Below are 27,004 nucleotides of genomic sequence, written 5' to 3' on the forward strand. Positions count from 1 at the left end.
CCAGCCTCTCTCATTGGCCCAGTTTTGGCCAGCAGCATGTCCATCTTCAGAGCCATCGGGGATTGGCACTGCTGGACATGGTGGAAGCTTCCAGCAGCATCTCACAGGAGCCACCTCTGTGGCCCCCTCACCACCAAAAACAAGGCTGTACAAAAACAGTACAGGAGTCATCGGTGAGAAAAGCTCTGAGTAAAAATTGTTTTGTGCATTTTCTGATTGGTTTAAAAGTGTTGTGGTCTCTGGCACCTGCACATCTCCACATGTCTTGGGGTGACCTTATGATGTGTATCCCCCATCAGAGGATATATTTCTAAATTTGGCCAAACCAGAACACCATAGCAACTGCTGAGTCATCACCGCCGCACGCTCCTATTGGCCAAAGGCTGCTTTGGGGTGGGAGCTGGTGGCCTCCCTCAAACGTGGGACCCCCACAAGCTGCTTATAACCACCAAAACTGGGAGTTATAGCCCTCCCTCAGACACCGGTGGAACCATGGGGTCACCCCAACCCCCCAAAATGAGGCATGGGGCCCACAAGCCATTTATATCCCTGCCCCAGGTTGGTGGAAAGCAGCAGGATCCTCCCCAAAACGGCGTCTCCTCACTGTCAGAAAATGAGGAGGAAGTGTCACCTCAGCTTCCTGAATTAGCGGTGTGATAAACAAGATAGTCCAATCAAAATTAATAAAGAAATAAAATTTATTATGCGGCCGAAATATCAGTCTCAAAAGCCAAGATCGAGAAAAGTAGCACTGAGCCCAGGATCGGAGCTAGTGAACATGCATAGATCTGACCTCTATCACATCAGACCTCCCAAGTTCATGCCAGCTGCCTTGTCCGGGTTATTTTTATACGATTTTTGGGGAGTGTTCAAGTCCAGTCCATTCTTCTCGTTCTTTAACATATTCATTAAGTTCTTCTTTCACAGTGCAAGGCTGGACAAAGGGTCTTCTAGATGTGATGAATTTCCACTCTTCGGTGCTGAATTTGTCTGTCTTTGATTCCTGGAACCCTCAATGGAGTTCCCGGAATGTCCAATTCCTTATCGGCTGAGGTGTAGATACCAGAAGATAGTGATCAAGTCATCATAGTGTTAATGTCCCGGTGATAAGATCCTACCCCACCTGGGGTGGAATCCTCACTTATTGATTACTTCTGTGGTGAAAGAACTTCCTTTTCAACTGCTCCAGTGTTGTAAAATTTTCCTCTCAGCCAGGCTGGTGGAGGGCTTTGAAGCTCTGGCTCTGTATAGTTTTATTACAGTTCATTTTTATACATAACAGCACGAATTACAGACTTCATTTATAACAGCGGGAAAACTCCAAAAGCCATTTCTAGCCCCCAAAATTGTCAGAAAGGAGCAGGACCTTCCCCTAAATGGGCTCCCCGTGTCCCTCCCTGTGGTGCCCACTCCAAGTGTCGGAGCCACATGTCATCCCTTGTCTCCCTGTATCCCCTCCTCAGGATCGGGGGGTACCCAAAAAACCCCTCAGGAACTGGGGATAAACCAAATGCCCTCAGATATGGGGGATACCCAGAAAGGAGATTCCCCCCGGCCTCATCATCCCCAGCCTTCAGCTCTTCATTCCAAACCCCTGCCCCCCTCCCATTGTCCATCCCCCACCATGTACCTCCCACTCCGTCCAGACCCTCTGAATGCCCATCCAGCCCCTCCTGAAGATTTTGAGGGGGCTGTAGGGTCAAGTACTTTTGGAATGTGACTGAGCCATTTGGAGTGGGAACTGAACAGTTTTCAGTGGGATTCGGTGGTTGTGAGGTGACAGATCGAGGCCTCTCATCTTCTGGAGTGCAAAGCAATTGAGAAAACTCTTCCATCTCCCCTCAGAACCCCCAAATCCTCCCAAATATCATCATCCCTGGTGCCTATGGGGATTCAGAAGGATATGGAGACATCCAGCCAGGTGTCTTCCCAACATGGATACAGGGAATGTGGGTCCTTCAGTGAAGGATGAAGTTGGAGCAGCGGACGAAGCTCTTCTGCAGTCAGGGCACTCGCAGGGCTTCACTTACCGGTGCTTCTGTTGGTGTCTGGTCAAGTTAGAGCTCTGTGTGAAGCTCTTGCCACACTTGGGACACTCATAGGGCCTCTCCCCGGTGTGGATGCGCTGGTGGCTGACAAGAATGGAGTTGTATTTGAAGCCCTTCCTGCAGTCGGGACAGCGGAAGGGTCTCTCCTCTGTGTGAATCCGCTGGTGCAGGAGGAGATGGCCGCTGGTCGTAAACCTCTTCCCACACTCAGTACACTCATAGGGCCTCTCCCCAGTGTGGCTCCTCTGGTGGCGGATCAGGCTGGAGCCGTGGCTGAAGCTTTTCCCACATTCCCGACACTCATAGGGCCGTTCCCCAGTGTGGATCATCTGGTGGAGGATCAGGTTGGAGCTCCGGCTGAAGCACTTCCCACACTCCCCACACTTGTAGGGCCTCTCCCCAGTGTGGATCATCTGGTGGCGGATCAGCTCAGAGCTGTCTCTGAAGGTCTTCCCACATTCCCCACACTCGTAGGGCCGTTCTCCAGTGTGGATCATCTGGTGGCGGATCAGGTGAGATCTCCAGCTGAAGCTCTTCCCACATTCCAAGCACTTGTGGGGCTTCTCCCTGGTTTGAAGATGCTCATGAACCACCAGGTCTGAGCTCTGGCTGGATCTCCAGCTGCCTTCCGGGCACACGGTGGGTTTTTCCTCCTCAGAGCACCCTGGGCTGCGTTTGCAGCCCCTCCTCCCGCCGGATCTCTGGGGCTTTTCCTCCCCGTTGGATTCCTGCGCCATGGAGCCGCTCAAAACGGCCTCTTCCACCAGGTTCTGCCGTGGGGATTTGTCCTCCCTGGGCTCTGTCCTCAGCTCCTTGTCTGGGGGAGGAAGGACAAGGAGAGGATGGGATTTGCCTCCGTGCCACAGGGAAGGGGAAGGAGATCCCCCCAGTCCGTCCCCGGCAGGACGGCATCGGCAGCGGGGTTGTCCTGCAGCTGGGGACGATGCTGGGCTGGGAGATGGAGCAGGAGAGAGGGGGAAAGGGGCAGGGACTTCCTCCTCACCTGCCTGGGGGTCCCGGGGCATCTTCCTCTTCCTCACAGCCTCCTCCTCCATCTGGCCAAGGTTTGGGAATGGGAAATCCTGGTTTGGGGAAAAACAAGGGATGAGCATGTTGAATTTGAATGTCCCCCTGCCCAAGTCCATCTCTACAAGTCACCAGGCATCTGGGGTCCAGAAAAACCTCCCAAACACCAACATTCAGCCCTGAAAAAGCCTCACAGGAATTCCACCTCTCTAGTCCCACCACTCTGATGTTGGGGGGTTCCCCCCCGTCCCAGCTGCTGGGGATCACGCTTGTATTGGGGTCCCCCATCTACTTGGTCTCCACCCTCCCCAGGCTGCTGGGAGTCCAGGAATCCAAAAAGCTCCACCTTTGGTGTCCCCACTTAGCGATGCTGGGGGTTATGGGGTCCAAGGGATCCTTCTCCCCTTATTCTCTGCTTCGGGGTGCAGGGGGTCCAAGGAGTCCCCCCTCCCCCTCTCCAGGCTGTTGAGGGTCCCGCGAATGGCGGCGCTCCCCCCTCTCTGGGTTCCCCACTTTGGGGTCCTGGGGGTCACAGGGGTTCGCTCCTCCAGACTGCCGGGGCTCCCCTGCTCCCGGTACTGCCCCTCTCTGCTCTCCCATCTCTGGGGGTCCTCAAGTTCCCCCCTTCGGCTCTCCTGGGGGGTCCCGCAGCCCCCTGGCTCCGGGCTGGAGTTGGCCGTGCCTGACCCGAGCAGACCCAACCCCCACTGCGGGAGGGACCCCACATCCCCCTGCCCGCTGCCAGAGCTCTGCTGGCACCATCACCAGGACCCCCCAAAAACACTTCCTGGGGACCCCCCAATGTCCCTGAAAGGGGCATTTGCTGCTCAGCTTTGGAGTTCTCCATACTCCAAACTTCTCCCCCAAAAAAACCCAACCCAGGGACCCCCAGGATATCTGGGCCAAGCTCCCCCTCCCCGGGCACCTGTGGGATGGGGGGGCGATGCTCCCACGGGTGGGGGGCTGTGAATTCAGAGAGTGCTCGACCTCATGCTTCCTTCTCCTTTTCTTCATCCTCCCTTGTCCCACCTCTTCCTCCTCCTCCCGCTCCTCCTCTCCCATCCCTCCTCCTCCTCCCGCCCCAGCACCAGCCACACCCTGGGTCCCCCGTTCCCGAGCCCCTCGCAGCCCGCGGGAGCAGCGGGGATGGAGCCGGGACAGGTCGGGATGGGCAGCGCGGGGCTCTCGGCTGCTCCCACCCGCTGGGGGCGGGGCAACCCGGCCCGGGGAAAGGAGAGGGAAACTGGGAACATTGGGGGCTGCACATCCAAACTGGGCCTTGCTGGGGACCCTGGGTGGGGACTTGCAGCCCTTGGGGCTCCTCTCGGAGCCTGGAGAGCCGGGAGGGGGAACGCAGAGAGGGCTGGGGGATCTCAGGAGTGGCATCACTGGCAGTCACTGCTTTGTACTGGGGTAACTGGAACCTTACTGGGGACACTGGGTGGGACTGGGAATGACTACAAGCATGCTGAGGCCAACTGGTATGTACTGGGAGTGCCTGTAACCATACTGGGATTGACTTGAACCACAATGAGAACAACCAGGACCATGCTGGGGAGAAATGGGACCATGCTGGGGGCTACTGAGAGCAAGTGGGAGTGACTGGGTCTGAACTGGGGGCAACTGGGCATGACTGGGACAATGCTGGGAGGGACTGGGATCATATGGGGAGAGACAGGGACTATACTAGGGGCAACTGAGTTCATCTGGAACCACACTGGAAGATCATGGGAGGAGCTGTGCCCATGCTGCAGTCATACTGGGATCCTACTGGAACTGGCTGGGATCATACTGGCAGTGACTGGAATAGTACTTAGGTTTTGGAGAGTGACTGCGATCATACTGGAATCAGACTGGGAGTGACTGGAAAGGTGCTGGCCATGACTGGAACCATACTGGAGGTGACTGGGAGCAACAGAGACCATGCTGGGAACAAATGGGATCATATTCGGAGTAACTGGGAACAACTGGGCCCACACTGGCAGTGAGAGGGAGTCACTCTGGGCATGACTGAAATAATACTGGGAGTATCTGGGAGTGACTGGGGACATACTGGGGGTGACTGGATGCAACTGGGATCATACTGGAAGTGGCAGGAAGTGACTGGGATCATACTGGCATTGACAGGGAGCAGTTGGGATCACATTTGGGGCAACTGGGATCATACTGGGAGAGACTGGAACAAGACTGACAGTGACTATGGGTCCTACTAGGATCCTTCTGAGGTAACTAGAACCTTACTGGGCAACTGGGAGTGCCTGGGAATGACTACAAGCATGCTGAGGCCAACTGGGTTATACTGGGAGTGTCTGTAACCATAGTGGGGCTTACTGGAAACACACTGGGAACAGCTGGGACCATGCTGGGGATAACTGGGACCATGCTGGAGACACCTGGGAGCAACTGGATCTATGCTGAGGGCAACTGGGCGTGACTGGGACTATTCTAGGGGCAACTGGGATCATACTGGGAGGAACCGGGAACACCTGGAACTATGCTGGGGGCAAGTGGGATCATACTGGAATTACGGTGGGAGCAGCAGGGTGAGACTGGGATCATACTGAGCGTGACTGGAATCATCCTGGGATTGACTGGGAATGGCTGTGAGCAACTGGAATCATGCTGAAAGCAACTGGGAAGAAGTGGGAAGGACTGGGAGCATGCTGGGGGTGACTGGGATATACTGGGAAAGACAGGGAGTCACGGGGATCATACTGGAGGCTACTGGCACTGGCAGGCAACAACTGGGAGCACACTGGGGGCCACTGGCATCATACTGGGATTATAATGGGTGTCAATGGACCCTGACTGGGCGTTACTGGGAGCTACCAGGCTCATGCTGAGAACCTACTGGGGATACACTGGGATCAGACTGGGAGCAACTGGGAATGATAGGATGCATGCTGGTGACAACTGGGATGTACTGGCAGTGACTGGGATAAAACTGGGGGCAACTGAACCATGCTGAGGTAACTGGGAGTGCCTGGGAATGACCACGAGAATGTTCAGGGCAACTGGGATATACTGGGAGTGTCTGAGATCATGCGGTTAGTGACTGGGACCACACTGGGAGCAACTGGGAATGTGCTGGGGGAAACTGGGACCACACTGGGGGCAAGTGTGAGTGACTGGGGCTCTGCTGGGAGAGACTGGCATCATACTGGCAGTGACTGGGACTACGCTAGGGGCAGCTGGGAGAACTGGGAACACACTGGACAAAAGTGGGATGAACTGGGAGCAACTGGGACCATGCTGGGGAAAAATTGCATCATAACGGGGAATGATTGGGAGTGACTGGGTTCATACTGGGAGCAACAGAGATCCTACAGGGAGTGAGGGGAAGTGACCAGGATCATACCGGGACTGACTGCGCTCATACTGGGACTGATGAGGAAACTGGAACCACTCGGAGGGGGAACTGGGCTCATACTGGGAGCAGGCATTTCCCGGCCCCGGGACCCCTGAGCCCCTTTCCCGGCCGTGCCGCCCCTGCAGCCCCCAGACCCCCCCGCCGGGGTCCCGCCAATCCCAGGGGTCCCCCCTCTCGGGCTCCCCGCTTTGGGCTTCTGGGGCTCTCCTCTCTCTGGGGTCCCGCTTACGGAAGCCGGGGCTCCCGGGGGTCCCCAAAACCGGTGTCCCCCCGCCCCCGCGCGCTCCCCACGGGGCCCCGGCAGAGCTCGGAGGGCCCGGCCCGGGAAGCCCAACCCCCACCGCGGGGGGACCCGCATCCCCCCGCCCCCGCCGGGGCTCTGCCGCCACCGCCACCGGCACCCCCAAAAACACCTCCCGGGACCCCACGATGTCCCCCCGAGGGCATCTGCGGCTCGGCTTTGGAGTCCCGCAAGCTCCAAACATCCCCCCAAAAAACCCCAAACCCAGGGACACCCCGGGACATTTGGGGCGAGCTCCCCCTCCCCGGGCACCTGCGGGACGGGGGGCGATGGTCCCGGGGGGCTGCGAGTTCAGGGAGCGCTGGAGCCGAGCGCTTCCTCCTCTCCTCCAGCTTCCCGCTGCCGCTCCGCCTCTTCCTCCTCCTCCTCCTCCTCCTCCTCCCGCCTCTCCCCAATCCCACCTCCGCCTCCTCCTCCTCCCCTTCCCCCTCCCCCGTTCCCGAGCCCCTCGCAGCCCGCGGGAGCAGCGGGGATGGAGCCGGGACAGGTCGGGATGGGCAGCGCGGGGCTCTCGGCTGCTCCCACCCGCTGGGGGCGGGGCAACCCGGCCCGGGGAAAGGAGAGGGAAACTGGGAACATTGGGGGCTGCACATCCAAACTGGGCCTTGCTGGGGACCCTGGGTGGGGACTTGCAGCCCTTGGGGCTCCTCTCGGAGCCTGGAGAGCCGGGAGGGGGAACGCAGAGAGGGCTGGGGGATCCCAGGAGTGGCACCACTGGCAGTCACTGCTTTGTACTGGGATCGTACTGACATCGTACTGGCAGTGTCTGGGCTGTACTGGGATCGTACTGACATCATACTGGGAGCAGCTGGGCCCATGCCAGGGGAGTCTGCAATCACACTGAGGGAGACTGGAATCATACTGGGATCATACTGGGACACCTGCGGGGGACAATTGAGACCATGCTGGGAGCAAATGGGATACAGTGGGAGTGACTGGAATCATGCTGAGGGTGACTGGGAGCAGCTGGGAGCAACTGGGATCATGCTAGGAGCAACTGGGAGTGACTGGGTGCATGCTGGGGGTGATTGGAAGCAACTGGGCTTCTGCTGTGATGAACTGGGATAATGCTGGAGGTGACTGGGATCAGACTGGCAGTGAGTGCGACTACACTGAGGCTGACTGGGAGGGGTTGTGAGCAAATGGGATCATGCTGGAAGTTACTGGGAGGAATTTGGAGTGACTGGGAAACACAGCATGCATACCATCCCCCATATGGGGGTGACTGGGAGCAACTGGGAGCATATGGCATCATACTGGGACTGACTTGGTTGATCTAGGAAGCAACTGGAACCATGGTGGAGGCAACTGGGCCCATACTGGGAGTGATTGGAAATAACTGGGATTATACTGGGACCATACTGGGACCATACTGGGAGTGCTGGCATATGACTGGGATCATGCTGGAAGTTACTGGGAGGAATTTGGAGTGACTGGGAGTGACTGGAAAAAAAGTGAGGGTGAAAGAGAGCCACTGGAACCTGTGGGGGGCAACTGGTTCATACTGGCAGTAACTGGGAGCACAGTGGGTTCATACTTGGATCCTATTGGGCGTGACTGGACTAATACTGGGAGTATCTGAGAGTGACTGGGAAACACAGCATGCATACCATCCCCCATATGGGGGTGACTGGGAGCAACTGGGAGCATATGGCATCATACTGGGACTGACTTGGTTGATCTAGGAAGCAACTGGAACCATGGTGGAGGCAACTGGGCCCATACTGGGAGTGATTGGAAATAACTGGGATTATACTGGGACCATACTGGGACCATACTGGGAGTGCTGGCATATGACTGGGAGGTGACTGGGATCATTTTGGTGTTGAAATGGAGCAACTGGGATCACACTTTCGGCTACTGGGAGTAACTGAGAGAAATTGGGATCATGCTGCAAGCAAACTGGAGTAACTGGGAAGGACTGGATGCATGCTGGAGGCAATTGAGATATACAGGGCGTGACTGGTATGATACTGGGATAATAAACAACCTCACTGGGACCACTGGGAGTGTCTGGGAATGACTATGGACATGTTGAGGGCAACTGGGATATACTGGGAGTGTGTGTAACCATACTGGGGGTGGCTGGGAACACACTGGGAGCAACTGGGATTAACTGGGATTTACAGAGCCTTCCCTGGGACAGCTGGAAGTGATCCCCCCGTTCCCCCGCCCTCCCTCGGGCACTGCCGCATCTCCCGACCTGCGCCACCGGGATCTGCCCGGAGCAGCGCGATGGCTCCAGCGCTGGGGCTGGGGGCTCCTGGGGTGGCGAGGGGGGAGTGGGACCCAGGCACCCCCTGGGACCCCCCTGAACCGCCATTCCTGGGAACGGGACCCCCATAACCCCCATTCCCGGGAATGGGACCCGCCTGAACCGCCATTCTGAGGGCCCCTGGCATCCCCTTTCCTGGGCACAGGATTCCCTGGACACCCCATCCCACCTCTCCCAGTCCCTGCACTCCCTTTCCTTGACTCTGAGCCCCTGAACCTCCTTCCCAGCTCTCCCAGCTCTTCAAGTCTCTCCTCTCCTTGACCTGTGGACCCCCTTGGATCCCCAAACTCCCACCCCCCCAGATCTCTGTGTCCCCCCAGTTCTCCACTCCCTGCAGTACCTGGAAGTGGCGCTGTCAAAGCCTGGCCTGGGGTCCCCCAGTCCCTGATCACGGGGACGTGGACGGGACCCCCTCCGAGCACTGCCACAGCGAGCGGGGCCGGATGGAGCTGCAGGCACGGGGATGGGAGCGGGAGCCGAGCAAGGATACTGGGACAGCCAGACCCGGGATACTGGGACAGCCAGACCCGGGATACTGGGACAGCCAGACCCGGGATTTTGGGACAGCCAGACCCGGGATATTGGGATAGCCAGACCCGGCTCAAGGAGAGGAACCGGCACGTGGCTGACAGTGACCTGGAGACAGAGCCAGTACAACATGAGCGGGGGGACGGGGGGGAGCCGGGGGCTGGGCTGGGATCTGTGGGAATGGGGTGGATCTCTAGGGGTGGGATCTGTGGGAGTGGGATGGGATCTGTGTGCCTGGCATAGGAATCCAGGGAGCTGCAAGGGGCTCCGTGGGGCTGGGACACGACTCCATGGGTCCGTTCTCTCCTCGTTCCCAGGTCTCCCCACAGTGCAGGTGGTTTCCAGCTGTGACCTCCTGTCCAATGGAGTGTCCATGGATCCCACCGGCACAGCTACGATGGGTGGGATTTCATCTCCTTCCAGCTGGGATCCGGGAGCTTTGCAGTGTCTGACGGTGCCACCTGGATCCCCCAGAGGTGCTGGGAATCCAAAGGGATCCTGCCAGAGCAGATGAAGCATTACCTGGGACACACCTGTGTGGAAGAGCTCCCAGAATACATTGGATGTGGTCGGGAGGCTCTGGAGCACAAAGGTGGGTGTGGAGGGGAATTCCTATGGGAATGTGGGATTCAGGAAGGGTGGACTTGGGAATTCAGGAATTCCCATGGAATTTCCATGGATGGATCTCACTCACATCCCAGTCAGGTGGGAATTCCATGGACGGATCTCCCCCCCAGCCCACTGCCATGGGAATTCCATGGGGAAATGACTGGAATTTATGTCCAATCAAATCCCTGCTGCAATTCAGTGGGACATAAATCCCAATCTTTTCCCCAGGCCGGGTCTGTGGTGCCCGTGGCAGCGCCAGGGGAGTGCCCTCTCCCTGCCCGAAGCCGAGCTCGGGCCTTTCCTTCGGTGTTCTCTGCCCTGCCCGGGGCAGGAGGGCACTGACAGAGCAGCTTTGGTGGCACCGGGCACCGGCCGGGCTCCGGCCACTGCAGGTGGCTCCGTGGGAATGTCCGGCACCAAAGCTTCAAGCGAACAACAGCTCCTGGAGGGGATTCTGCCCCCTCTGCCTGTCCTGGGAGCCCAAGGGCAACGCCCCGGGCACAACAGCCCAGAGTGCTGGAGCACAGTGTCCCTGGGCCAGGCCGTGTTCCCGGGCTGTCCCGTGTCCCTCGGCTGTCCCCTGTCCCTCGGCTGTCCCGTGTCCCTCGGCTCCCTGGGGCCGGGGGTGACAGCAGGACCCAGGGCAGCCCTGGGGGTGGAACAACCCTGAGCCCCAGCTGGGCCAGTGTCGCTGTTATTCGCAGAAAGACAGTGAAAATCACGACGTAAGTCCAGGTCAGACTTGTGTGGCCGAAGTGGCCTCATTTAATCACCCGTACCTTTTATAGCATGGTTCGCAAAGAGAAATTACATGATTGGCCCATTGACCCGCCACCTCTCAAGGTGATAGGTTGAGCAGTAATGCACCCATTTCCAAATATTATTCTTAAAGAAGGAAAATAATTTTCACAGTTCTCAAAACAACCTGCAGGTGTAGAAATGGTTTACATTCTCTCAAACTGTTGTCCATCCAGTTCACATGAGAACGAAAGCTTTCACAGAGAAGCTGTGAGAAGCTGGATTTCTCTAACCGCTTTCTTATGAGAAAGAAAAGTTCACAGGAAAATTCCTCTGTCAGCCCTTGCTAGCATCCACAAAACAGTTCCCCCAGTTCCCCCCAGGGGGGCCCAGGTCACTCCCAGCATGGGCCCTGTGGCTCCCAGTCACCCCAGTATGGTCCCAGCTCACTCCCCAGTATGATCCCAGTCATTTTCAGTTATACTCAGTATGATCCCAGTATGACCCTGGTCACTCCCACTATGATCCCTGCATGGTCCCAGGTGTTCCCATTCACCCTTAGTATAGTTCCCAGCACTCCCAGTACAGTCCCAGTTTCTCCCAGAATGATCCCAGTCATTCCCACTGTGGCTCCAGTCCTCCCCAGTATGATTCCAGTATGAACCCAGTCACCCTCAGTACGATGCTATTTACTCCCAGCATAGTCCCAGTAATTCCCAGTATGATCCCAGTCACTCCCAGATACTCCCAGTATTATTCCAGTAACTTCCTTTATGGTTCCTCTATGATCCCAGTCACTCCCCGTCTCTCCCAGTGTCTCCCAGTAGCTTCCAGCATGATTCCAGTCACTCCCTGTATATCCCAGTTGCCCTCAGGATGCTCCTAGTCACTTCCAGTATGATCCCAGTATGACCCCAATCACCCTCAGTGTAGACTCAATTGCTCCCAATATGATCCCAGTTGTCCCCAGCACGGTCCCATTTCCTCCCAGTGTGATCCCTGTATCTCCCAGTTGCCTCTAGCATAGACCCAGTCACTCCCAGCATGATCCTACTCTGATGCCATGATGATCCCAGTTGTCACCCGCATGCTCCTAGTTGCTCCCAGTTCCTCCCAGTCTGATCCCAATTGCTCTCAGTTGCCCCTAGCACAGAGCCAGTCATTCCACATATTCCCCAGTATGTGTCCAGTAGGATCCCAGTCTCCCCCAGCATGGTCCCAGTCAATCCCAGTTGCTCCCAGTGTAGACCCAGTCACCCCCAGTGTGGTTACAGACACTCCCAGTATAGCCCAGTTGCCCTCAGCTTGCTCATAGTCATTCCCGGTCACAGCCACTTGCCCCAGTAAGGTTCCAGTTCCCTCCAGCATGATCCCAGTCACTTCCAGTCTCTCCCAATATATCCCGGTTGCCTCCAGCATGCACCCCATCACTCCCATGTACCGCCAGTTGCTTCCAGCATGCTCCCAATTGCTCCCAGTAGCCCTCAGTGTGGTCCCACTTACTCCCAGTATGACCCCTGTTGCCCCAGTTCTGGTCACACTTTGTCCTGGTCCTGCTGTATCCCAGTGTCCCAGCCTCTCCCAGTCCATCCCAGCCTGTCCCACTTCATCCCAGTCCCTTCCTGGCAGCCGCACACGTTTCCTGGATCCTGCCAACCTGCCCCCGGAGCTGCCACCGGACGCCCCCCAAGATGCTGATGGGGGTCGGGGGCTTCGTGTTGGGCTTCATACTCCTGGGCTGGGACTCGGCCTCCACCTGTGGGAGGAGGTGACAGGGGTCCCCAGGAGTCATGTCCCCCCTTGAGCATGTGAGCCCCTCCCGGGATTCCCCCCATCCTGGGGTCACCCCCTTTTCTCTCCCCTAGAGCTCCTGACCCAGCTCCTGCTCCCCCCTGGGAGGGGGTTTTGGGGAGCCTCCCTTTTCCTTGGGGCCCCCCTTGAATCCCTATTTCTGGGCATTGGGACCCCTCTGCACCCCCTTTCCCAGGTATCCTCCTCTCCCAGCCCCTGGATCCCCTGTTTCCTTGACCCCGGGGACCCCCGGACCCCCATTCCCAGCCATCCCGTGGCACCTCAGCCCCAGGCCTCCCTTTCCTGGGAAACCCGAACTGGGCACGGGGCTCTGCAGCCGCTCTGGGATTTATTGTCACCCAAAGGAAAGCGACAGGAGAGGAGAGAGGAAGAGAAGGAGATTGGGAGTCAGGGATCGGGGTCACAGCGCCCAGTCCTGCCCCGCCGGGGCTGGGGCCCCGCAGCCACAGGACAAAATGGATCCGCGGCTCCCGGTGCTTGCCCCGCTTCGGGCCGAACCCAGCGGGTTCCAGGCAGAGTTTGGCCACAGGGCCCAGGAGTTCAGCCCAGCCCGGCCCAGGGGTCCCACAGTGCACAGCCAAGGAGGGTCCCAAAGGGGTCACAGGAAGATCCAGGCAGGTCCCAGGAGGGTATCCAGGTGAATTCCCTGGAATTCCTGAGCACCAGACCCCCCTGAACTTCCATTTCCCATCACTAGAACACCATGCACCCTCATTCTCATGAAGCCCCTTGAGCCCCCCATTCCTGGGTACTGGGACCCCTCTGCACCTCCCTCCCCAGCACTAGGACCCAACTGTACTCCTGTATCTGGCACTGCAACCCCCCTGAACCTCTATTTTGAGGCACCCAGACCCCCTTTAACCCAGATTCCCAGGAACTTCCCTGAACCCCTATTCCCTGCCATGGGAAACCCCCTGATCCACCATTCCTGGGCCTCGGAACCCTCTTGAAACTCCAATTCCTGGCCAGCAGTGAGACCACCTGACCCCCCATTACCGGCAGTGGGACCCCTGTGCAGCCCATGGGTCTGAACCCCCCATTCTCAGGCATGAGGAACCCCCTGCACCTCCATTCCCAGCTCCAGGACGCTCCTGAACCCCCTTATCCTGCACCAATAACCCCCTGTACCCCCTTTCCTGGCCATCTCGCCTCTCTCAGCCCAAAGACCCCCCCTTTTCCTTGACCCAGGGACCCCCTAGAGTCCCATTCCTGCATTTCCAGCACCCAGACCCCGCTTTGCTCAACACCGAGGGCCCCTGGACATCCCTTTGCTGGGCACAAGGACACCCTGGATCTCCCATCCCGCCTCTCAGAGCCTTTGCAACATCCCCATTCCGTGACCCTTCCCGGCTCTCCCAGTTCCGCTTCCTTGACCCTTGGACACCGCCAGACTCCGCCAATCTCAGTCATCCCAGTTCTCCACTCCCTGCGCTTCCTGCAGGGGGGTACCAGGGGGTTCGTAAGGTTCCCTGCGGGGGTCCCAGGAGAGATCCAGGGGAATTCCCAGGAAATGTCCCCTGTCCCTGCCTCCCGCGGTCCCTCGGTCACTTTCCCGTTTCCCAGCCTGCACCACCGGGATCTGCCCGGAGACCGGTGATTGCCCCCGGCACCGGGACCCTGCTGAATCGCAGTTCCTGGGCACCGGCACCTGTCTGAGCCCCCATTCCTCAGTACCGGGACCCCCCTGCACCCCCTTATCCAGCACCGGGACACCCCTGCAAACCCTTTTCCCGGCCATCCCGTCTCTCCCGGCCCACAGACGTCCTTTTCCTTGACTTTGAGCCTCCCGGGACCCCCCATTCCTGGCTTTTCCAGCTCCCAGCCTCCTACTTCCTCAACACTGGAGACCCGTGTACCCCCCTTTCCTGGTCAGAGGAACCGCCTGGACCCCCATCCCGCCGCTCCACGTGCCTTCACTCCCTTTTCCTTGACTCTGTGACTCCCCTGAACCCTCATTCCTGGGAATGCGGACCCCCTGCATCCCGTTATCCGGGACTGGGACCCCCGCCTGCACCCCCTTCACGTGCTCTGGGACTCACATGCAACCCCTTATTCGGCACCGGGACGCCACTGCACCCGCATTCCTGTGCACAGAGAGCCCCCTACACCCCCTTATCGTGCACCAACACACCCTTGCATCCCCTTCTCAGGCATCCCGCTTTTCCCAGCTCCCAGACCCAGTTTTCCTTGACCGTTGGATCCCTCAGACCTCCGAAATTTCCGTGTGCCCCCAGTTCTCCACTTCCGGCGCTTCCTGAAGGGGGATCCCAGGGGCTCCCGGAGAGCCCCAGGGGTCCCAGAGGGGTTTAGAGGGGTCGCAGCGGGGATCCAGCGGGATCCAGACGAATTCCCAGGAACTACGCTTGTCCCCAGCCCCCGCGCCCCCTTGGTCGTTCGCTTCTCCGTCTCCCGACCTGCGCTTCTGGGGTCCGCCCGGCGGCCGGTGACGTCACGAGCGCTCCGCGCTGCCATTGGCGGGCAGGAAAGAGCGGCGCCAATGGCGGGGCCGGAGGCGGCTCTGGGGGCGGGGCCCAGCGGAGCAGCGCGATGGCTCCAGCGCTGGGGCCGGGGGCGCTCCTGGGGGATTCGGGGGGGGGGCGACGAGAGGTGAGGGGGACCCCCGGCACTGGGACCCCCTGAACCGCAATTGCCGGGCACCGGGACGCCCCTGAACCTCCATTTCCGGGCACTAAAACACCCTGCACCCTCATTCCCTGGCACAGGAAACCCCCCTGAATCCCCATTCCTGGGTACTGTGACCCCCCTGCAACCCTTCCCCCGCACCGGGAGCCCCCTGTCCCCCTTATCGGGCATCGAGATCCCCATGAACATCCATTCCTGGGCACGGAGATCCCGCTGAATCGCCAGTCCCGGGCACTGGCATTCACAGAACCCCATTCCTGGGCACGGGGACTCCCCTGCCCCCGTTCTCCTGCACCGGGACCCTCTGAATCACCATTCCTCTGCACCAGGATCCCCCTGAACCCCCATATCCAGCACTGGGACACCCCTGCGCCCCATTATCCTGCATCAATACCCCCCTACACCCCCTTTCCCGGCCATCACACCTCTCCCAGCCCACAGACCCCCCTTTTCCTCGACTTTGAAACTCCCTGGACCCCCATTCCTGCCTTTCCCAGCACCCAGACCCCACTTTCCTCAACACCGGGGACCCTTGGAAACCCCTTTCCTGGGCATAGGGACCCCCTGGACCCCCCCACCCCGCCTTTCTTAGTCCCTGCACTCCCCTTTCCTTGAGACTTAGACCCTTCCCTTCTCCCAGTTCCTCTTCCTGACCCTTGGACCTCCAAGACCCTGGCAGTCTCTGCGTCCCCCCAGTTCTCCACTCCCTGCACTTCCTGCAGGGGGTCCCAGGGGGTCCAGAATGCTACCTGCAGGGGGTCACAGAGTGTCCCAGGGGGGATCCAGGGAAATTCCCAGGACTTCCCCCTGTCCCTGCCCCCCACCCTCTGTGCTCCCTCAGTCACTTTCGTGTCTCTCAACCTGCACCACTGGGATCTGCCCGGCGATTGGTCACTGCCCCCCGGCACCAGGGCCCTGCTGAACTGCAATTCCTGGGCACCAGGATCCCCCTTTATTTCCATTTCTGTTTCCTTTCAGCCCTTATCCGGTCTTGTCACCCTTGTGAACCCCCTTCCCTGGCATGGGGACCTCCCTGGGCTCCCTTATTCTCCACCAATAACTCCCTACAACCCCTTTCTCGGCCATCGTGCCTCTCTGTTATGATCCGGTTTAAACCCAGAAAAGCAAAGCAGGCTAAGTCTCTGTGCACAAACCAGAAAGAACTTAGAAGGTTCAAAATATTCCCAGAAACGAGATTAAAACAAAACGAGGTTAGATGTTGATGCCAAAAAATTGATGTGTTTTATTTAATAGTAAAAAAGGCAAAGAGAAGGAAAGAGAAAAGAAAGAAAGAAATAGAAAAAGAAGTGTGCGTGGGGGAGTGGAGGGACAAGGAGAGGTGACAGGGGTTAGGTGGAAGCATATCACCCATCCGAGGGTCCCAACGGCATCTTGTTGCTGCCCTCCATCTGGTCTGCTGGTGGTCAGGGTCCCCCGTCGCTGCCGTGGCCACGCCACCACACCACATGCCAAAGAGTACAGAATCCTGTGGATTAATACACGCTTTGGGCCAGGTGGGAACGCCCACGTGCCTCTCTTGCAGGGGCCAGCTTGACACTGTCCCTTGCAACACTGAGGGTCTGTTGCATCATCTCTGGTGCAGGGTCTGGGGACCCCTTTGAGGGGGGCCCCTGTGATGGGCCATGTCCCCCCCTTTTGCTGTGGATAAGCTTTGCCCCCCTACCCCCCACCCCAGTGAGGACTCCTCAGCTGGGCTCCTCTGCACAGTGGAGGATGGGCAGTCACTGCGCCTCTGACCACAGGCATTTCCAAGACACCCAAAGCCTCTCCTCCCCCCGCCCTTTGGTGGAGGATCTGTGAGAGCCTGGCAGCTGATAGCCCTGGGCCTGTGGTCTCCACCTTTGGAGGTGTTAAGCCTGTGCTCCATGAAATGTCCCCAGCCCGGAGTTGTTACTTTATCTTATCTTCATCAGCGAGCGGTGTAAGGCCTCAGTCAGGGCCCCATTCAGGGTGGGATTGTCTTCTCTGCAGCTTTTGTAATACAGTTTTAAAAGTCCTTCATGAAAATGTTTAAGTTATAAACTATATTTCAGTCTCTGACACTCTCTCAGACCCCAACCATGGCCTTTTCCTTGACCTGGGGATCCCCTGGCACCTGGACCACCCTGAGTCCCCATTCCTGCACAGTGGGAACCACCTGCACCCCGTTATCTGGCACCCCCAAACCTTACATTTCTCAGCACTGGGACCCCCCTACAACCCCTTATCCAGCACGGCGAAACCCCTGCAATCCCTTCCCCAGCCATCCCCCCTCTCCCAGCCTCTGGATCCCTCCTTTTCCTTGACCGTGTGACCCCCTTGAACCTTCCTTCTATAGGACCAGGAGCCCCCTGAACTGCCTTATCTAGCACAAGGACCCCACTACACCCCCTCATCCAGCACTAATACCGCCTTGTGCCCCCTTTGCCAGCCATCCTGCCTCTCCCAGACCCCCCTTTTCCTTGACCCTGGGATCCCCTGGAGCTCCATTCCTGCCCTTTCCCACCCCCATATCCCTCTTTCCTTAACACTGAGGAGCCCCATGGCCCCCATTTCCACCCATTCTGGATCTCTCCACCACGTGATACCCCTTTTCCCAACACCGGTGTGCCCTGGACCCCTCTTTTGTTAAGGTTTGCCAATTTTGCTGCAGGCTTCTATCATTTGTGATAAAGTAGGTTCTTGTTCAGGTAGGCTTCGAATAACTTTTCTACATTCTTCATTGGCATTCGCATATGCAAGGTTGCAAAGCAAGAGTGGTCGGGTTTCATCATCCTCACACTGCCTTTCCAAGGCTTGTGTCAGGCGATCGATGAATGCTGTATAGGGCTCTAATGGCCCCTGCTTTACTGATGTGTAAGTCCCTTCTGGGCTCCCCACCGGCTGTGTCAACAAAAAAGCTTTGCAGGCTGCTTTTTTTATGTCCCCTAACACTACTTTCGGTAAATCTATTTGTTCTTCAGGCTTATCATTGGGGGGGTCGCTTGGTAGCTGGGCTATTTTAAGTGCTGCATGAGGACCTCCCGCATGTGTTGCATTTTTTTGATTCAAGAATTTCCTCCATTTCATGTCCCATAGGATGTATTGTGATTCTGTTAAAATTGATGAAGCAATGTATCTGCAATCAAGAGGTATTAAATCTGCATTATCAATTACTGCTTTTAGCAGCTGTTTAAAATATGGTGAGCCTATCCCATTTTCTCGAATCGCTCTTCTCAAATCCTTGATATCATCATGGTCTACCTTCACCCATCTTGGTTCGGCATTCCCTTGGCCATATCTGACTGGCAAAGCTAGAAGTGGCTCTTGGGCTAAATCAAAATCTTTTTCCTTTAGTGCCTTTCATCTAACTTCTGCCCAGTCTGTTGTCACTGGCTTTTGACTTTCCCTCAGACGGTGTCTTGATTGAAGGAGAGATAGGTTTTCTTCTTCACCAGAAGCAGAACAATCATTGTCCATTCTTCTGTGTTTATTATTCCAGCAGCTGTTTCTTTCTGGTCCATCTCCGCCCTTTCTGTGCAATAGAATGGGTTCCGAGGCAGGCTGTATCTGTGTCTGTGTATTGTCAAGTATTTGAGGGTGCAATAACAGAAGCAGCCACAGGTGGCGCTGTAGCTGGAGGGTGAGCTACAAGGTCGCATGATGGTGTAGCCATTGTTTACGGAAGTGACGAGGCGCCGCCATGTTGTTGTAGTTCTTCAGGACAGCATGGTTAAAGTTTTGTGGTGAAGTTGTCTTTCGGCCTGACACCGGCCCGAGCAAAGGAGGTTTGATCCGCATTAGGAGCCATGGGCGGAGGACTGCAGTCAGGGTGGTCCTGCCACCGGCTGGCCGGCGCAGGCGGCGGCCGCACGGATGACGGCGAAGCGAAGGCGGGTGCCGAGCGCTGCTCCGGTACGGACCCCGCAGCAGGTCCGCATGGGACAGAAGGTGCGAGCTGCGGAGGCTGAGGCTCTGCCCGAGCCACGCCAGGCGGGAAGAAAGCCGCAAAAGGCAACAGCGGAGACCCTGCTCAAACCGCACCGCTCGAAGTGGAAGACGCGACTTGCAGCGGCAGAGTCTGCCCGAGCCGCACCGGGCGTGGGGAAAGCCGTGCCCGGCAGCTGAGAGGAGCCTGCCCGCGCCACACCGCATGGGGGAGGAGGTGCCGAATGCAGCAGCGGAGTCTCCCTGCGCCGCGGCGAGCGGGGGGCAGACGCGAACGGCAGCAGCAGAGAGCCTGCCTGAGCCGCGTCCGGCGCCTGGATCGGGCTGCGGGATCGACTCAGCCGTAGAGGCAAAAGGAAAAACCTTTTCAGAAAAGGAAGGGAGAACCCCTCCTGTTTTCACGGCTCGGGAGGGGGATGGGAAACCTGGTGACAAAGTAAGGGCAGCGCCTGCAGGAAGCTGCTCCGTTGCCCGTAGCGACGGGGCGGAGTTTGCAGCGTCTGGGGGCAGGGGGGGCCAGTTGGCGACCTCCAAAGCGTCCACAGGGATGCCGCCTGCGTCGCTCCGGGGAACGTGCGGAGGCACTGGGGCTGCACACGATGCTGTTTGAACTAGCTGTGCAAGCCGAGAACACGGCTGTGCCCTGTCCTCTGGTCCCCAGTGTTCACGCGGTTGCTGGCTAGGAGCAGTGAAAGAATGCAGAGGTTTCGGGGTAGGGCCACCTTGGCTCGGGTCGCTGCCTCCCAATTCGCGCGCATTTGTGTCTCCTGTATTTGCTATGTCTGGCTGAGAGCCCTCTCCACCCGCGTTAATGTCTAGCTGCGATACAGAATTTGAAACTGGAGTTTGCAATATTTCGTTATCAGACTCTACTGCAGGGACTGTAATTATGAATTTAGAGAAGGGATTATTCAATATTTCAACAATTATTCGCCATATGGGCAATGTATTTGACACAGATTTATTTCCACGGGTGGAATAATCAAATAATTTTATACCAATTTGGTCCCATAATTTTTTATTTAATGCAGAGCCTGCTTTAACTTCTGGGAAGTTTTTTTGAGGATATATTAAAAGATCTTTCAAATCTTTGCTTGGGACCTCATAATCATTACATATTAATAAATACTTTAGATGTTCATAAATCTGCCTCTGCTCTTTTATATATTGTTCCCCATCTAGATTACTTCAAAGGATGCTTACCTTAACCCCTGTAAGGCAAGCTTCAGCGTGTCTCTTTCCGATTTGTCCTGCGACTTGGGATTTATGCTTTGTTTCAGCATTCAGTAGAGCACACGTCACCTTTAGTTTCAAGGTCCACTTGTTCCTGGGATTTTTCTGTTTCTTCCAAACAGCCTTTTTCTTCCTACTTTGAAGGTGCTTCAACCAGAAAGTATTTAAAGTCCTTCCCCCTTAAAATAGAGGCACCATTTGTTGAGCTTTTGACAGAGTACCCTTCCTTCTCGGACCAGGGTAAAAGAGCAGAGGAGGCTGCTGTTCTACTAAGTTCTTTATTTCATAGTCTCACAGCTTTCTTGAAGGCAGAGATCAAAGGGGGTTACATGATAAAGGCAAGCAGCAACAGCAGGCAAAACACAGCTTCTTCTATATGTTCTATATGCTCCATATACTCTATATGCTCTATACACTATACACTATATTTTTTCTTACAGAAGTGTGGATTATATTTGTTAACTGACCAATAAGATTAACACACGATTCTCGTTTTCCTTTTCTTAACCTATCCTGATCTAATTCTAAGTTGTAAGCCTTACACAAGTGTTACATAGGTATTACACAGATTTGCATGTACAGTTTCTATCAGTTCTTATTGTTTATGTGAACACTCTATCTAAAAAATGTGAACAGTATAATTGTATCTATGTTTTGCCTAAAGAATTCTGTGAAAAGGTAAAACTGCTGCAGCAAGAACTGTGTTTAAGGTCTCTGCTACAGCTTTTTAATGTTTAAAAGCATATATTTCTACTTAGCATATATTTCTACTAAAAGTTAAAAATCTGTATCTCTATTTCATTTTGGTGTGGCTTCATGGATCTCAGCTTGTCCAAAGGTTTTAATTCAACCCCCGTGCTTTGGCTTCCCTCTGGGCCTGAGTCCAGAGGAGCCTTCACTCCACCACAGCCCCAGATTGCTCCAGGGAAGCTGACCTTGATCCATTTTTGCTTTTGCAGTGAATCTGCATCTTCCAGGATCTCCCTGAGACTCCTCCCAGGCATCTCCTGCAGTCTGTGACACACAGAGCTCTGAGGAGCTGAGATCCCGGGTAGCAGCCCCAGAGGGCTCCAGGGAAGCTGCTCGAGGGGATTTTGTGCTGGGAAAGAGGGAGCTGTGCAGGCCTGGAGGAGCCCAGGGGCAGCTGCTCTGTGCTGCCTGAGGAGCAGCTGAATGTGCCTCTTCTTGTGCCGGGGCTGCGTCTTTGTGCGCCGCTGGGCACGCTGAGGAGCAGCTGAATGTGCCTCTGGCTGCAGGCTCTGTGTGCGGGCTGCTGCTGGACACAGAGGCCGCCTTGGCCTCCTGGTGCGGGGCGGGCGCAGGGCTGGGCAGTGCCCCTGGTGCTGCCGAGCGCCGGGCAGGGCTGGCTGGGGCTGTGGCACTGGCCGGGCTGCCCAGCTGCAAGGGCCGGCCAGGACAGCAGCTGCCCCACTGCGGCCCTTGTCCCCGCCAGGGCCCCCAGGCCAGGCTGCGATGGCTCCCGCTGCTGCTGGAGCTGCGGGGCTGCGGGGCCAGGGTGGCCCATCCCTCTCCCCATGGAGGGACGAGGCCTGGCCCTGGCTGCCCTGAGGCTGCCGCTGCTGCAGCTGTGGCCGGACCAGGAGGAAGAAGAGGAGGAGGAAGAGGAGGCGGTGTGGGATGGAGGCGCTGCCTTGGCCCAGTGCTGCGGAGCCCTGGCACTGTCCCAGCAGCGGCCTCTCCCTCCCGGCCCGGCCCTCAGCTGGTGCCGCCCTTGGGGCGCTGGGCCTTGGGCTTCCTCTTCTCCAGGGGCATCTCCTGCCTCCCGCCCGCCCAGAGTGTCCCGGGGAGCTGCTGCCTCCTGAGCCAGGGGCTCTGCTCTGCTGCCCCAGGCACCCTGGGGCTCCTGAAACACCCCACGGGCAGGGCGGGGCCCAGAGGGTCACAATGTCCCCTTGCTTCCATGGGGCCTCGCAGTGTCACAGTGCTCCCTGCGCACCCTGAGGCCCCACTTCAGCCAGCCCAGGCCATTGCCACGCTTCCAGTCATTCCCAGCATGATCCCCGTGACTCCCAGTGAATCAGGGGGATGGGGAAGCAGAGGTTAAATGATTTGCTAAGAAGTTGTTTGTTAGAAGCAATGCATATAGCTTGCCCAACACTTATTGTGCCTACCAAAACAGGATGAGAAGATATGAGACTATTGATAAGGCGAAGGAATCTTGACCAAAGATCCTGGTTTTAATCTAAAACTAACTCAAACCAGTCTTGAAGTTTGGACTTAGGCCAGGGACATAAAGAGCATGCGCAGGGAGGAAAGGTGAAAAGTTCAGGATGAGGAAGACCCTTTACTTCATCTGAGGAAGACTCTTATTTCATCTTAGAGACCCCTGCCCACAACCACCAGACAACACTGCGCAAGCACAACGCGGATGTAAATGGCTTTTGGGCTCATTGTAATACAAAGCGAGGCTAGGCGGGGCTAGGTAATGAATATGTATAGACATATTGGGAAACTCAATGAATATGGAACTTGTAACCCGATAAATACCAAGCTGAATGCAGCTGTCGGCACGCGTGACTTTGGAGGAGCTATCCCCCATGTGTCCCAGCGCTGGAATAAACATACCTACTTTACTACTTATTCCAGTAGTGGAGTCTTTTCTGCTCATCACCAGTCTCTCTCAGTATATCCCAGTTGCCTCCAGCATGCACCCGTCATTCGCAGTTGCTCCCAGTAGCCCTCAGTGCAGTCCCAGTTGCTCCCAGGATTTCCATGTCCGTGGTCCCAGTGCTGCTCCCAGCCCTGATCCGTGGGGATGGGAATGTCCCGCTCCCTTCCCGGGGCAGGCTCACACCTGAGCCAGGTGTGCAGGGCAGGACCTTGCCCTGAGCCCAAGCCCTGTCCCCCCTGCAGGATCTGCTTCCCATCGGCCTCTTCCTCCTGCGGCCCCAAGCCCAGCTCGGAGCTGAACGAAGGGCGCTGGGCCGGGGTCATCCCCCGGCGGGGGCTGCGCACCCCCTCTGCCCCCTCCCCAAATTCCCTCCTGGGGCAGCAGGGGTTGGCTCAGGAGCCCTGTGGGCAGGGAAAAAGGGGGTGACACCGGGATGGGGGGGGCACACACGCTCTGGGGGGACACACACAGCCCCTGGGGACCCCCCCTCACCTTCTCCCTCAGTGCCAGGAGGATGAACCCCAACATGGAGCCCCCAAACTGCATCGGCAGCATCTTGGGGGTAGGGTCTGGTGGCAGCTTTGGGGATCTGGGGGGGAGGTCACAGCTGCCCTAAAACCCCCTCCCAGCCCCACAGCCACTCCTGGACCCCTCAAACCACCCCACAGCTCCCAGCCAGGACTCCCCCAACCACTCCCTGCAACTGAAATGGCCCCAAGAGCCACCGAAACCCCTTCCCATCTCCCCCAAGACCCACCCAAATTCTCTCCAAGCCACACGGCTCTGCCAACACCCCAAAACTCCCTCACAGACCCTGCCAAACCCCCTCCCAGCACCACAAATGCACCCAAGAGCCACAAAAGCTCCTCCCAGTCCTCCCAGGAGCCACTAAAACCCCTCCCAGCCCCCATGGCACTGACCAGGACAGGCTGGTGGACAGGAACATCCCCAGCCGGGAGCAGCTCAGGCACTTCAGCAGCGATTTGGGCACTTTGTGGGGGACACCCTGGATGGGCAGACCCAGGCCAGGGACTGGGACAGACAACTGGAATTCCTGGGGAGCAGATGGGCTCAGGCGGAAACGTTCTGCCGGAACAACTCTAATCATGGCCCCATCTGCCTGGTTGGGCTGCTCCACAACACCCAAATCCTCCCAAAAAATCCTGTGAACCAACCCCAAATTCACCCCCAAATCCCAGTAAAATGGTGCAGCTTCTGATCTCTTTAATTTTTTTACTTTTACCTCAGTTCTGGGTGTTTCAGTGGGATAGACATGGAAATTACTTAGGTTGGAAAAGATGTCCAAGATCATCCAGCATTGCTTGATGCCACGAGAAGAAACAACTGGACAGACCAGGTGACATTTTTTAGGGTGTAAAGTTAAAAAATCAGCTCTTCCCAATGAATTTCCAATGTCGATCTGAGTCCCAATGGATGTTCCTGCCCCTGCCTTCGTCCAGGTGCCTACGGGGTGTGGAGGGCTGGGAGCCCTTGCCACAAGAGCCCTCTGCTCTCCCTTGGAGAAGAGAGGCCTGAGGGCAAGACAATCTCCCCCAGAGATCAGCAACCTTCCTCTAGGTCGTGGTGACAAAGTGAACCACCCCCAGCATGCCTTGTTTCTATATGGTAATACCCAGTACCCAGTTGGCTAGTTGGTTTCTACCCCACCCCCTGCCTACCCCATATAACCTCTGCCCCCTAGCCCTGATGTAGGGAGGCTTGTCCCTGGCCTTCCCTTCACAGGGACTGCTGGACAACAAAGGCTACCTCTGTGGAACTGCTATACATGGCTCCTGTCTCTCTATCCCCGAGTTCGCCTTGGGTGATTTTACAAAGACCTGAATCACAAGAGCTGGAATCACTTGTAGCTGAGAAATTGCTACACTTGCTGAAATCACTTGTTGCCCAGGGAAGGCGGCCACTGCCCCTGGAAGAGTTGTTCCTTGCAGGACACTCTTTCTAGGAAGGTCGTGGCACACCGGGTTGTTCACCCCTGGCCTCCTTTGGAAGAAACAACAGGAGGAGGATCCAGGAGGATCTAGAGACCACCAGCCAGGTGTTTTCCCAACGTGGATCACCGGCAATGTGGGTCACCAGGGCTCTTCCCATTTTGGGTCCCCTGATGAAGGATGAAGTTGGAGCAGCAGGAAAAGCTCCTCCCGCAGTCAGGGCACTCACAGGGCTTTGCTTACCAGTGCCGCCGTTGGTGTTGGGTCAAGGCTGAGCTATGCCTGAAGCTCTTCCCACACTCGGGACATTCATAGGGCCTCTCCCCGGTGTGGATGCGCCGGTGGATGATGAGGTGGGAATTGTCCTTGAAGCCCTTCCTGCAGTCAGGGCAGCGGAAGGGTCTCTCCTCTGTGTGTATACGCTGATGCTTGAGGAGATCTGAGCTGGTCTGAAACCTCTTCCCACACTCGGGACACTCATAGGGCCTCTCCCCAGTGTGGATCTTCTGGTGGGAGGTCAGGTGGGAGCTCCGGCTGAAGCTCTGCCCACATTCCAAGCAGTCATAGGGCCGTTCCCCGGTGTGGATGCGATGATGGATGATCAGGCCAGAACTGTCTCTGAAGCCCTTCCCACATTCGGGACACTCGTAGGGCCTCTCCCCAGTGTGGATCATCTGGTGATGGATCAGGCGGGATCTCCAGCTGAAGCTCTTCCCACATTCCAAGCACTTGTGGGGCTTCTCCCTGGTTTGAAGCTGGTCATGGACCACCAGGTCCGAGCTCAGTTTGGATCTCTGGGCACCTTCCCAGCACAGGGTGGGTCTTTCCTCCTCACAGCTCTCTGGGCTGCGTTTGCAGCCCCTCCTCCCGCCGGATCTCTGGGGCTTTTCCTCCCCGTTGGATTCCTGCGCCATGGAGCCGCTCAAAACGGCCTCTTCCACCAGGTTCTGCTGCGGGGATTTGTCCTCCCTGGGCTCTGTCCTCTCCTTGTCTGGGGGAGGAAGGACAAGGAGAGGATGGGATTTGCCTCCGTGCCACAGGGAAAGGGAAGGAGATCCCCCCAGTCCGTCCCCGGCAGGACGGCGTCGGCAGCGGGGTTGTCCTGCAGCTGGGGGCGATGCTGGGCTGGGAGATGGAGCAGGAGAGAGGGGGAAAGGGGCACTGACTTCCTCCTCACCTGCCTGGGTGTCCTGGGGCATCTTCCTCTTCCTCACAGCCTCCTCCTCCCTTTGGCAAAGGTTTGGGAATGGGAAATTCTGGTTTGGGGAAAAACAAGGGAGAAGCACGTTGAGTTTGAATGTCCCCCTGCCCAAGTCCATCTCTACAAGTCACGGGCATCTGGGGTCCAGAAAAACCTCCCAAACACCAAGATTCAGCCCTGAAAAAGCCTCACAGGAGTTCCCTGTCTCCGGTCTCTCCCCTTTGGTGTTTGGGGGTTCCCCCCTGTCCCAGCTGCTGGGGGTCACGCTTGTATTGGGGGCCCCCATCTACTTGGTCCCTGCCCTCCCCAGGCTGCTGGGAGTCCAGGAATCTGAAAAGTTGCCCTTCTTCCCTTTCCCCACTTAGGGATGCTGGGGGTTATGGGGTCCAAGGGATCCTTCTCCCCTTATTCTCTGCTTCGGGGTGCAGGGGGTCCAAGGAGTCCCCCCTCCCCCTCTCCAGGCTGTTGAGGGTCCCATGAATGGCAGCGCTCCCCCCTCTCTGGGTTCCCCACTTTGGGGTCCTGGGGGTCACAGGGGTTCGCTCCTCCAGACTGCCGGGGCTCCTCTGGTCCCGGTACTGCCCCTCTCTGCTCTCCCATCTCTGGGGGTCCCCAGGTTGCCCGCTCCGGCTCTCCCGGAGGGTCCCGCAGCCCCCTGGCTCTAAGCTGGAGTTGGCCGTGCCTGACCTGGGGCAGACCCAACCCCCACTGC

At 57.3% G+C, this 27,004-nt stretch overlaps 1 protein-coding gene, 1 long non-coding RNA gene and 1 pseudogene across 2 annotated transcripts; 1 reads left to right on the top strand and 2 right to left on the bottom strand.

The window, feature by feature from the left end:
• Nucleotides 1-680: 680 nt before the first annotated feature.
• On the bottom strand, nt 681-3,088 carry LOC125319024 (zinc finger protein 239-like; the record flags this gene model as incomplete). The annotated part of the gene is made up of 2 exons (XM_048289989.1): nt 681-2,865; nt 3,052-3,088. Coding segments are annotated over 2 exons (876 nt in total), but the record flags the coding sequence as incomplete, so codon positions are not given.
• A 5,023-nt stretch (nt 3,089-8,111) lies between these two features.
• Nucleotides 8,112-15,128, top strand: LOC125319041. The gene is made up of 3 exons (XR_007200580.1): nt 8,112-8,154; nt 8,550-8,710; nt 9,866-15,128. It is a non-coding gene; the product is annotated as an uncharacterized LOC125319041 (long non-coding RNA).
• Nucleotides 15,129-24,349: 9,221 nt separating this feature from the next.
• Nucleotides 24,350-26,282, bottom strand: LOC125319018 (annotated as a pseudogene).
• Nucleotides 26,283-27,004: the final 722 nt, after the last annotated feature.

The sequence above is a fragment of the Corvus hawaiiensis genome, chromosome 35 (genome assembly GCF_020740725.1).
Source record: "Corvus hawaiiensis isolate bCorHaw1 chromosome 35, bCorHaw1.pri.cur, whole genome shotgun sequence".
Lineage (NCBI taxonomy): Eukaryota > Metazoa > Chordata > Aves > Passeriformes > Corvidae > Corvus > Corvus hawaiiensis.